The following is a 13,476-nucleotide window of genomic DNA, read 5'->3' on the forward strand; positions in this document are numbered from 1 at the left end:
GCAGCGATACGCCATCCCATCTGGTTTGCGGTTAGTGGAACTATCATTTGTCTTTCAACAGGAAAATGACCCAGCACACTTCCAGGCTGTGTAAGGGCTGTTTGACCAAGAAGGAGAGTGCTGCATCAGATGACCTGGCCTCCATAATCACCCGACCTCAAACCAATTGAAATGGTTTGGGATGAGTTGACCGCAGAGTGAAGGAAAAGCAGCCAACAAGTGCTCAGCATATGTGGGAACTCCTTCAAGACTGTTGGAAAAGCATTCCTCATGAAGAATGCCAAGAGTGTGCAAAGCTGTCATCAAGGCAAAGGGTGGCTACTTTGAAGAATCTCAGATATAAAATATATATTTTTTGTTACTACATGATTCCATATGTGTTATTTCCTAGTGTTGATGTCTTCACTATTGTTCTACGATGTAGTAAATATAGTTTAAAAAAAATGAAAAACCCTTGAATGAGTAGGTGTCCAAACTTTTGACTGGTACTATATATAAAAATAGTTGGGGTATTAATGTTTAGTAAAGAGCTAGTGTAGCTTGCTTTCTGACCTATGACTAATACGTAAGAGCAAAATGGAACAGAGACTTCCATAGACTTTGGTGTTGTTTCTGACAGGCACACACATACACACAGTGGCACCAACCACTAGCACTAGCCACTTGTATTGTTGCTAAATTCAGTGCCACACTTGTGTACATTGCTAGCATAGTATGTCGTTGTTGTTCCTCGCCACATAAATAGCTGCAAGTTGTGATTGGGCTTTTGAGAGGTGATGGAATTAAAATGGTTGCCCTCAGTGCTTAGAAAAGAGCAAAGAAGCCACAAACTCAATTAAGGTCAATGCCCTTTCGCCACTCACTGTGCTGTTGCAAACTGTAACCTGTTCCGTTGGCTGATATTGAAACCTGTAACAAATGAATGATTTAACACGATAGAAAATCCATAGATATTGTTTTACCTGCTCATAGCTTACAAAGACAATAGGGATCATTTATACTGAACTCCTTTGGACTCCCATTGTATAGTATATGAAGACATGTTATTGTATATGGTGACATGTTAGATACAATTCCTGTTTTCCTCATTCGATACTACCTCGACCAATTAGTCACTCATTCTGCCGAGCATATGTAAACCAGTGCTCAGTAGTTGTAAACCAAGCCTGTGTTACGGTAGGTGGCAACGAGCCACGTTCAAGTGATTCATTATACACAGATAAAAGTAAAGGGGCTAACTTGGTATAGATTTCTTAAAGAAGTCAGTTGTAAACCCATCAGGCCCTGGAGCCTTGCTGCTCTGCATTGACTTGATAGACTGAAGGCTGAGAGGGGAATCAAGGTCATCTGCAGTTTCAGCTTCAACTGTGGGAGTCTCCAGTTCGCCCAAAATGTAGTCATATTGGCAGTATCTGATGGAAATAGAAAGGAATAGAAAGATTTGAAGCTGTCATTGATCCCCGTAGGGTCAGAAATCAAGCTATTAGAGGAATCATTCATTTTGGGAATCAGATGGGTAAACTGTTTTTTAACTGGTGTACGAGCAGACTACTTGCCCTGTCGCCATGTTCATAGTAGGTACCACGTGAATGCAATAGTAACCGTTTAGTAGTAACCGAGATTGAAGACGTTGTAAGTTCAAGCGTTGCTTATATTGCTCTGGGGATGGCGTCTGGGCATACTGATGGTCTAAGTCAAGGCTTTAGTAAGTTCTTTCGTGAGTTTAGCTTTCTAAATTTTGTTTAAATGAGAAGAATAAGAAATCCTTTATCCTCTAAGATAGGCCTTAAGTGATTCCAATAAGAGAGAATGAGAGGTTGAGCTTGTCTGATTTGAAAAAAGAAAATGATCAGTAGAAGTGGAGATAACGTTACAGAAGTCTGCATCAGACAGGAGAAGAGAATTGAATCTCCAGAGAGGAGTAAGAGTCTGTCGAGGGCTAAAGGTCCATAGTCAGAAATTACAATGGGTAAATATTCAGAAGAGGTGACATTTGGAAGTCACTTATGATCAATAAAGAAATATTTAATACGAGAAAAATAATGGTGTACATGTGAAATGAAAGAATACTCTCTTGCCTGGGGATTCTGACATCTCCAGGGATCTGTACATTCATTCTGAACCATAAAACCTGAGAAGGACTTTGACATAGCAGAGGGAGACATAGTTCTGGGGTTGGAGCGGTCTAAAGCCGGGCTAATAACACAATTCAGATCCCCGACAAATATCAAAAGATGGGTGTTCAGAGAAAGGATTTTCCTCAGCAACCCATTGGCAAATTCAACATCATCAAAATTAGGAGCATATACATAGACCAATAATACAGGTGTGTGCCAAATGGTGCCAGTTATGATTAAATATCTCCCATTACTGTCTGAAATAACATTAGTAGTAGAAAAATTTATTCTTTTACTAACCAAAATTACAACCCCTCTGGCTTTGGAGTTAAAGTCTGAATGGAAAACCTGACTAGACCTGGAGTTTAGCAGCCTTGAGTGACCTTTAATGCATAAATGGGTCTCTTGTAAAAAATACCACATCTGCTTTTAGCTTTTTCAAATGAGAGAAGACCCTAGACCTCTTGACAGGATTGTTCATTGCCTTAGTATTCCAAGATAAAACACTTTATAAGATTAGCCTTCTAAAATATTGAAATGAAAAAGGTGTGAAAACAGACCAAGTATTTGCAAAGATAAGAGAAAACTGATTTAAAAAAGCTAAGGAAAAAAAAAAAAAAGAATTGGACCGAAAATGTCACTCCCCCTCCCCTCCCCAGCGAATAGAAACAGCGCAGCATCGGTGCATATAAACAGAAAACCTTCCTATCCTAATGCGGAGAGGCTCCGTAGCACCAGTCGTGAAATATATTTGAAAAGGCATTTACAAAATGGTAAGGTAGGTCAACGCGCGGCTCCAGCTGCAGGACGCAGACCATGATGATGATCCTGGGCATCAGGAGCGGACCGGGAACCTACCGAACTGGCTGAGGCGCGGGAGCATGAGGCGCGGGAGCATGACGACCTAGAGCACCGGAGAGAGAGCATACGTGACAGTACCCCCTCTCCGGCTCGTTCAGCTCCAGCCACAGGACGCTAACCCCAGGGACGATCCTGGGGATCCGGAGCGGACTGGTCGCCTCTGCTGAGGCGCAGAAACCTGACGAACCGGCTGAGGAGTGAATCTGATAAACTGGCCGAGGCACAGAAATCTGTTCACCCAGCTCCCATGTCTCAGCTATCGAACCCGCTGAGACATGGGAGCCTACAAACCGGCTGAGGCCTCCCAGGTAGCACTGGGTCCAACACCCGGACCTGACATCACCCCCAACACCAAAACAAAACAAAAAACAGTCCCTGATGTTTCCATTTGTTGAGTCGTCATTCTGTAACGATGTACGCTGAGAGTCGGGAAGCAAGTTCAGGGAGTGAATACATGTCATAAATAAACAAAACAAGAAACACAAAGAGCGTACCGACATGACAGATACAGGAACAATGATGACTGGGGAAGAAACCAAAGGGAGTAACATATATACAGTTGAAGTCGGAAGTTTACATACACCTTAGTCAAATACATTTAAACTCAGTTTTTCACAATTCCTGACATTTAGTCCTAGTAAAAATTCCCTGTCTTAAGCCAGTTAGTATCACAACTTTATTTTAAGAATGTGAAATGTCAGAATAATAGTAGAGAGAATTATTTATTCGTTCATCACATTCCCAGTGGGTCAGAAGTTTACGTAAACTCAATTAGTATTTGCTAGCATTACCTTTAAATTGTTTAACTTGGGTAAAACATTTTGGGTAGCCTTCCACAAGCTTCCCACAGTAAGTTGTTCATTTGCGACCAAGCTTTAACTTCCTGTCTGATGTCTTGAGATGTTGCTTCAATGTACCACATAATTTTCCTGCCTCATGATGCCATCTAGTTTGTGAAGTGCACCATTCCCTCCTGCAGCAAAAGCACCCTCACAACATGATGCTGTGCTTCACAGTTGGGATGGTGTTCTTCGGCTTGCAAGCCTCCCCCTTTTACCTCACAACATAACGATGGTCATTATGGCCAAATAGTTCCATTTTTGTTTCATCAGACCAGAGGACATTTCTCCAAAAAGTATGATCTTTGTCCCCATGTGCAGTTGCAAACGGTTTTGGAGCAGTGGCTTTTTCCTTGCTGAGCAGCCTTTCAGGTTATGTTGATTATATGACTCGTTTTACTGTGGATATAGATACTTTTGTACCCATTTCCTCTAGCATCTTCACAAGGTCCTATGCTGTTCTGGGATGGATTTGCACATTTCACACCAAAGTACGTTCATGTCTAGGAGAACGTGTCTCCTTCCAGAGCGGTATTGCAGCTGCGTGGTCCCATGGTGTTTATACTTGCATACTATTGTTTGTACAGATGAACGTGGTACCTTCAGGCATTTGGAAATTGCTCTCAAGGATGAACCAGACTTGTGGAGGTCTTGGCTAATTTCTTTTGATTTTCCCATCACCGTCAATTCGGCGACCTTGTTCATCCGCAGCGGCTCGGACACCATCTAGGACGGCGGAGAAGTGGGCCAGAGCAGCGCCGATGGCAGTTTTGAGCTGAGTGGCAATGGTAGCTGTAATTTCCGAGACCAGAACCGTACGGAGGTTCTGAAGATCTCTGGGGAGTGTGACCACATGAGGCTCTGTAACAGTTGGACTGGAGTTGGCCCCATTACCATTCACATTTGCCATCGCAGTTGAAACGTTAGTTACAGGTCTTCTGCTCCTCAGGTCGTGTGAAATTTTAATCAAAAAGTTAACTTACGAACTCATCAATCAAATATGATATGTAAGAGAGTGGAATGCAAATGACAAATTTGGAAAAATGAACTAATGGGTAGGAGCCTCATCCACGAGCTTCTTCTCCATTCACATGCTGAACCGGAACTCCAAGAATGATATTTTTTCTGATCATAACCTAGGCCTACGTCATAAAGTGGCAACAACACAGTGGATTCCAATGCAGATATTCATGCATATTTGGTACATTATGTGTGAATTTCATAAGGGCTTGTGGTTCGTGATCTGTGTAATACATAATATTTGTCTATGCAGGATATATACTGCGTACTGTAGCTGTCAGAAGTCATAATCTTCCTAGGTCGGTAGATGAAAGATGTGTCACATCCCTTTTTATAAGTCTAGAACCCAGAGAACATATACAGCTGTTACGGTTTTCTTCCAGTGAAAGAGAGGAGGACCAAAATGCAGCGTGGTTATTTATAAACATCTTTAATAAAGATGAAAATCGAACAATATACAAAAACAATAAACGTGAAAAACCGAAACAGCCCTATCTGGTGCAACAAACACAGAGACAGGAACAATCACCTATGAAACACTCAAAGAATATGGCTGCCTAAATATGGTTCCCAATCAGAGACAACGATAAACACCTGCCTCTGATTGAGAACCACTCTAGGCAACCATAGACTTACCTAGACTACTTCACTAAACCACAATCCCATAACCTACAAAAAACCCCAAGACAAAACACACCACATAAATACCCATGTCACACCCTGGCCTGACCAAAATAATAAAGAAAACACAAAATACTAAGGCCAGGACAGTACCCCCACCACCCCCCCAAAGGTGCGGACTCCCGGCCGCACACCTAAACCCATAGGGGAGGGTCTGGGTGGGCGTCTGTCCACGGTGGCGGCTCTGGCGCGGGACGTGGACCCCACTCCAACATAGTCTTAGTCCTCTTACTCCGCGTCCTTAGATTGGCGACCCTCGCCGCAGACCTTGGCCTAGTAACTCTAACAAAGGGCCCCACTGGACTGAGGGGCAGCTCCGGACTGAGGGACAGCTCGGGACTGAGGGATAGCTCGGAACTGAGGGATAGCTCGGGACTGAGGGGTAGCTCGGGACTGAGGGGTAGCTCGGGACTGAGGGGTAGCTCTGAACTGAGAGGAAGCTCAGGCAGGTTGATGGCTCTGGCAGATCCTGGCTGACTGGCGGCTCTGGCAGATCCTGGCTGACTGGTGGATCCTGGCTGAATGGCGGATCCTGGTTGACTGGCGGATCCTGGCTGACTGGCGGCACTGGCAGATCCTGGTAGACTGGCGGCTCTGGCGGATCTTGGCTGACTGGCGGCTCTGGCGGATCCTGGCTGACTGGCGGCTCTGGCTGCTCCATGCTGACTGGCAGCTCTGGCTGCTCCATGCTGACTGGCAGCTCTGGCTGCTCCATGCTGACTGGCAGCTCTGGCTGCTCCATGCTGACTGGCGACTCTGGCTGCTCCATGCTGACTGGCGACTCTGGCTGCTCCATGCTGACTGGCGACTCTGGCGGCTCATGACAGACGGGAGACTCCGGCGGCTCATGACAGACGGGAGACTCCGGCGGCTCATGACAGACGGGAGACTCCGGCGGCTCATGACAGACGGGAGACTCCGGCGGCGCTGACGAGGAGGAAGGCTCTGGCAGCGCTGGACAGGCGAAGCGCACGGTAGGCCTGGTGCATGGTGCTGGCACTGGTGGTACTGGGCCGAGGACATGCACAGGAAGCCTGGTGCAGGGAGCTGCCACGTGGAGGTGGTACTGGATAGACCGGACCGTGCAGGCGCACTGGAGCTCTTGAGCTCCGAGCCCGCCCAACCTTACCTGGTTGAATGCTCGCGGTCGCCCTGCCAGTGCGGCGAGGTGGAATAGCAAGGCTGGTGCCATGTAAGCCGGCCCAAGGAGAGCACTAGAGACCAGATGCGTAGAGCCGGCTTCATGACACTTGGCTCAATGCCCACTCTAGCCCGGCCGATACGAGGAGCTGGTATGTACCGCACCGGGCTATGCACCCGCACTGGAGACACCGTGCGCTCCACAGCATAACACGGTGCCTGCCCGGTCTCTCTAGCCCCCCGGTAAGCACAGGAAGTTGGTGCAGGTCTCCTACCTGGCTTCGCCATACTCCCTGTGTGCCCCCCCAAGACATTTTTGGGGCTGACTCTCGGGCTTCCATCTACGTCACCGTGCTGCCTCCTCATACCAGCGCCTCTCCGCCTTCTCCGCCTCCAGCTCTTCTTTGGGGCGGCGATATTCTCCTGGCTGTGCCCAGGGTCCTTTATCGTCCAAGATTTCCTCCCATGTCCAGAAATCTGGATTTTGCTGCTCCTGCTGCCGCTGCCTGTCACCACGCCGCTTGGTCCTGTTGTGGTGGGTGATTCTGTTACGGTTTTCTTCCGATGAAAGAGAGGAGGACCAAAATGCAGCGTGATTATTTATAAACATCTTTAATAAAGATGAAAATACGAACAATATACAAGAACAATAAACAAGAACAATAAACAAGAACAATAAACGTGAAAAATCTGGTGCAACAAACACAGAGACAGGAACAATCACCCACGAAACACTCAAAGAATATGGCTGCCTAAATATGGTTCCCAATTCGAGACAACGATAAACACCTGCCTCTGATTGAGAACCACTCTAGGCAACCATAGACTTACCTAGACTACGTCACTAAACCACAATCCCATAACCTACAAAAAAAACCTAGACAAAACACACCACATAAATACCCATGTCACACCCTGGCCTGACCAAAATAATAAAGAAAACACAAAATACTAAGGCCAGGGCGTGACAACAGCCCTCCTATTTTAAACTTGGAAGTATCTGTCCTCAAGTCTTTCCTACTCCATCTCTCCATCTCTGTTAAATGTTGCATCAGGATGAAAGGGGGGATGGAGGGAGGGGGAGAGGGAGCGGCCTGGGTTATTCTGGAGTGAAGTAACAAGTCCTACAGTAAAACTGTGTTCCCATAGTCACCTTGTTAACCCTCCTCTGGATCTAAAACCTCAGATGAGAAGACATTCATATGAATCTTACGTTTTAGTATAATGTTCTCATATTCAATCAAATACTGTAATTTCAAGGAAAACAATGATGCTTCAATTTGAGATTGTCAACACTAGCCTGTGACCATTTGAAATGCAGATCCATCATAATTATGAAGGGAACATGTCATACAACAGGCAAATGAATGTGGTACTGGAGTGTAAGGTAACCCATTTACTGTAGTAATCCATATACAGCTGTAGTAGCCCAACTAATAATAGTAAATTAAATGACAGTAACAGGTTGACAGGTGGCTTGTGATCCCTTGAAAGCACAACAGAGGTCAACAGGGTTAACTCATGATGATAGATGCATCCCTAGAGTTACAGCAGGCTTTACTAAAGCAATCCAGCATTTTGAGATTATTCTAGAAATCAGGAGATATGGTTTACCAGGTAATCCATTTGAACAACTGAAAAACATTCAACAATAAAACTAAACATATATTTATATATGTACATTATAGCCTAAACTGTATCTTTGTTCATCTAAAAAGGTGAGAATTAGTTCACTATAAAGTAGGAATAGGGCCATAGATTATCCTAGAAAACCACCCCTATTGTGTGACAAATGACAGAAGCAGGATGTGGCTGCACCAGCACAGCAGAAACCATCTCTGTTGTAAAAAGCCCTACGGACCTTATTAGAGAATAGAATGAATGTAAAGGTCATTTGGTATTTGTCAGGATACATATTTTTTGTTCATTCAAGTAAGAGGAACCTGTGTGGGCTTCTTGGAGAAAAAAGGCAATTATTATATAGAACAGAATGCATAGAAGGCAATTTAATTTTCTTGCTGAATTATGACTAACTACAAAACAAATTGCTCTTGTCTATGTTTGTCACTGTAATGATTTTCCTACTCTGAGGAGGAGTAGGAAGGATCAGATTAATATGCAACGTGGTACGTGTCCATGTTAATATTTATTAAAACTGAACACAAAAACAAAATAACAAGTAGAACGAACGAAAACGAAACAGTTCTGTCTGGTGCAGACACAGAGACAGAAAACAATCACCCACAACTCAAAATGGGAAACAGGCTACATAAGTATGGCTCTCAATCAGAGACAATGATAGACAGCTGCTTCTGACTGAGAACCATACCAAGCCAAACACATAGACAAAGAAAGAACACCCACATCACACCCTGACCAAACTAAAAATAGAAACATACAAAGCAATCTACGGTCAGGGCGTGACAGTCACGGCCGTCTTCCTGGAAGGAATAAGTGGACAAAAGTGCAGTGTGGTGAGCGTACATTTTCCTTTATTATGGAAGGACGCCAACAAAACAAGAAACCAGATAAACAACCATGAAGCTTACAAGGGCTAAATGCCACTAACAAAAGTCAACTACCCACACTGACGGAGGGATAAAGGGCTACCTAAGTATGATTCCCAATCAGAGACAACGATAGACAGCTGTTCCTTATTGAGGACCATACCCGGCCAAAACATAGAAATAAAGAAACATAGAAAACAAAACATAGAATGCCCACCCCACATCACACCCTGACCTAACCAAATAGAGAAATAAAACGTCTCTCTAAGGTCAGGGCGTGACAATGTTTATGTGAACAAGCGAAACACTTATAATTTGACAATCAATAATTTGAACACTGGTTGACTAAGACAGCGGCCTCTTCCAAACCATAATGACGGTCCATCTGATATACAGTTGAAGTCGGAATTTTACATACACTTAGTCATTAAAACTCGTTTTTCAACCACTCCACAAATGAATTGTTAACAAGCTATAGTTTTGGCAAGTCGGTTAGGACATCTACTTGGTGCATGACACAAGTAATTTTTCCAACAATTGTTTACAGACAGATTATTTCACTTATAATTCACTGTATCACAATTCCAGTGGGTCAGAGGTTTACATACACTAAGTTGACTATGCCTTTAAACAGCTTGGAAAATTCCAGAAAATTATGTCATGGCTTTAGAAGCTTCTGATAGGTTAATTGACATCATTTGAGTCAATTGGAGTTGTACCTGTGGATGTATTTCAAGGCCTACCTTCAAACTCAGTGCCTCTTTGCTTGACATCATGGGAAAATCAAAAGAAATCAGCCAAGACCTCAGAAAAAACATTGTAGACCTCCACAAGTCTGGTTCATTCTTGGGAGCAATTTCCAAACGCCTGAAGGTACCACGTTCATCTGTACAAACAATAGTACGCAATAAACACCATGGGACCACGCAGCCGTCATACCGCTCAGGAAGGAGACACGTTCTGTCTCCTAGAGATGAACGTACTTTGCTGCGAAAAGTGCAAATCAATCCCAGAACAACAGCATAGGACCTTGTGAAGATGCTGTAGGAAACAGGTACAAAAGTATCTATATCCACAGTAAAACGAGTCCTATATCAACATAACCTGAAAGGCCGCTCAGCAAGGAAGAAGCCACTGTTCCAAAACCGCCATAAATAAGCCAGACTATGATTTGCAACTGCACATGCGGACAAAGATCGTACTTTTTGGAGAAATGTCCTCTGGTCTGATGAAAGAAAAATGGAACTTTGACCATAATGATCATCGTTGTGTTTGGAGGAAAAAGGGAGACGCTTGCAAGCTGAAGAACACCATCCCAACCGTGAAGCGTGGGGGTGGCAGCATCATGTTGTGGGGTTGCTTTGTTGCAGGGGGGAATGGTGCACTTCACAAAATAGATGGCATCATGAGGCAGGAAAATTATGTGGATATATTGAAGCAACATCTCAAGACATCAGTCAGGAAGTTAAAGCTTTGTCGCATATGGGTCTTCCAAATGGACAATGACCCCAAGCATACTTCCGAAGTTGTGGCAAAATGGCTTAAGGACAACAAAGACAAGGTATTGGAGTGGCCATCACAAAGACCTGACCTGCCTACAAACCAGACTCAGTTACACCAGCTCTGTCAGGAGGAATGGGCCAAAAATCACCCAATTTATTGTGGGAAGCTTTTGAAATTAAACTATTTAAAGGCAATGCTACCAAATACTAATTGAGTATATGTAAACTTCTGACCCACTGGGAATGTGATGAAAGAAATAAAAGCTGAAATAAATAATTCTCTCTACTATTATTCTGACATTTCACATTCGTAAAATAAAGTGGTGATCCTAACTGACCTTAGACAGGGAATTGTTACTTGGATTAAATGTCAGGAATTGTGAAAAACAGAGTTTAAATGTGTTTGGCTAAGGTGTATGTAAACTTCCGACTTCAACTGTATATTCTTAAACAGAATATTTAGTTTAAAAAATATCTCTTAAATTAAAGAAAATGAAAATAACACAAAACTGTGACCATACATATTTGTGTGTGTCACATATAATCTGACTGAGAGACAATTTAGCAGGAGATTGATAAGACACAATCCTGACGTCACTGTGCTGTTTATGCCCACATAGTATGTTCATTTAATTTCCATTCTGATGTCAGTCTGGATGAGAAACTAATGCATCGCATGTATAGGAAATGCTTCTAAGCCCTTAAGTGAGCTCAACAGCGGAAGGTGTTTTCTTGGGAAAACACAGACTGTGAAAGCTTGTTAGCTCCATCATAATTTTCTTTGATTGTTGTCGTATACAGTGCATTCGGAAAGTATTCAGACACATTTTGTTATGTTACATCCTTATTCTTATTCCTCATCAATCTACACACAATACCCCATAATGAAAAAGCGAAAACAGGTTTTGGACATTTTTGCAAATGTATAAAAAATTAAAAACAGATACTTACATAAGTATTTGGACCCTTTGCTATGAGACTAGAAATTGAGATCAGGTGCATCCTGATTATCTTTGAGATGTTTCTACAACTTCATTGGAGTCCACCTGTGGAAAATTCAATTGATTGATTTGGAAGGCACACACCTGTCTATATAAGGTCCCATGGTTGACCGTGCATGTCAGAGCAAAAACCAAGCCATGAGGTCAAAGGAATGAGCTCCGAGACAGGATTGTGTCGAGGAACAGCTCTGAGGAAGGGTACCCAAGAACACATTGAAGGTCCCCAAGAACACAGTGGCCTTCATCATTCATAAATGGAAGAAGTTTGGAACCACCAAGACTCTAGAGCTGCCCACCCAGCCAAACTGAGCAATCGGGGGAGATGGTCACTCTGACAGAGCTCCAGAGTTCCGTTGTGAAGATGGGAGAACCTTCCAGGACAACCATCTCCAGCCTGAATTCCAAGAGTCATGTCTGGAGGAAACCTGGCACCATCCCTACGGTGAAGCATGGTGGTGGTACCATCATGCTGTGGGGATGTTTTTCTGCTGAAGGGACTGGAAGACTTGTCAGGATTGAGGGGAAAGATAAACAGAGCAAAGTACTGAGAGATCCTTCATGAAACCCTGCTCCAGAGCGCTCAGGACCTCAGACTGGAGTGAAGGTTCACCTTCCAACAGGGCAACGGCCCTAAGCACACAACCAAGACAACGCAGTAGTGGCTTCGGGACAAGTCTCTGAATGTTCTTGAGTGGCCCAGCCAGAGCCTGGACTTGAACCCGGAGAGACCTGAAAATAGCTGTGTAGTGATGCTCCCCTTCCAAGCTGACAGAGCTTCCGAGGATCTGCAGAGAAGAATGGGAGAAACTCCCCAAATACAGGTGTGCCAAGCTTTTAGCGTCTTACCAAGAAAACTCAAGGTTGTAATCACTGCCAAAGGTGCTTCAACAAAGTACTGAGTAAAGTGTCTGAATACTTATGTAAATGTGATATTTCAGTTTAAAAATTGTAATACATTTAAAAAAATGTCTAAACCTGTTTTTGCTTTGTCATTATGGGGTATTGTGTGTAGGTTGATAAGATTTTTTAAAATCAATTTAAAATAAGGCTGAATTGTAATAAAATGTGGAAAAAGCGAAGGGGTATGAATACTTTCCGAATGCACTGTATGTCACAAGCAGCAAGAGCAGTCTTTTCCCATGACTGTGTGTTTGTGTGTGTGTGTGTGTGTGTGTGTGTGTGTGTGTGTGTGTGTGTGTGTGTGTGTGACTACAGCCTGCAGGTGTGATGCCAGGACGACTGCTGCTTGTGAGATGGGGACAGGGCGCTGCCGATGCCGGGCAGAATTCACGGGAAACAACTGTGAACGCTGTGCAGATGGTTACTATGGCTACCCGCAGTGCATCAGTACGTAAACTCTCCTCATTTCTAAGATGTACCAATTATTTGTATAAAGCGATTATTTGGGATTGGAAATATGTTGTACACAGAGGAAATTAATGACTGAATGAATGGATGGCTGGCGGGACAGACAAACTAATTAACCAACGAACACCAAATAAATGACTGAATGACCATCACATTTACATTTACATTTAAGTCATTTAGCAGACGCTCTTATCCAGAGCGACTTACAAATTGGTGCATTCACCTTATGACATCCAGTGGAACAGTAGTGCATCTAAATCTTTTAAGGGGGTGAGAGGGATTACTTTATCCTATCCTAGGTATTCCTTAAAGAGGTGGGGTTTCAGGTGTCTCCGGAAGGTGGTGATTGACTCCGCTGTCCTGGCGTCGTGAGGGAGTTTGTTCCACCACTGGGGGGCCAGAGCAGCGAACAGTTTTGACTGGGCTGAGCGGGAACTGTA

General features: G+C 43.8%; 1 protein-coding gene across 3 annotated transcripts in view; it reads left to right on the forward strand.

The window, feature by feature from the left end:
* The window catches only part of LOC115114499 (laminin subunit alpha-3-like), a 114,230-nt gene that overhangs the window by 34,179 nt on the left and 66,575 nt on the right, over positions 1–13,476 (forward strand). For all 3 annotated transcript variants that reach the window (XM_065013456.1, XM_029642778.2, XM_065013455.1), the window contains exon 10: positions 12,884–13,015. In XM_065013456.1, the coding sequence (XP_064869528.1) occupies positions 12,884–13,015 (132 nt within the window). The remainder of the gene's footprint in view (positions 1–12,883; positions 13,016–13,476) is intronic.

The sequence above is a fragment of the Oncorhynchus nerka genome, linkage group LG9b, assembly GCF_034236695.1.
Source record: "Oncorhynchus nerka isolate Pitt River linkage group LG9b, Oner_Uvic_2.0, whole genome shotgun sequence".
NCBI classification, from domain to species: Eukaryota; Metazoa; Chordata; class Actinopteri; order Salmoniformes; family Salmonidae; genus Oncorhynchus; species Oncorhynchus nerka.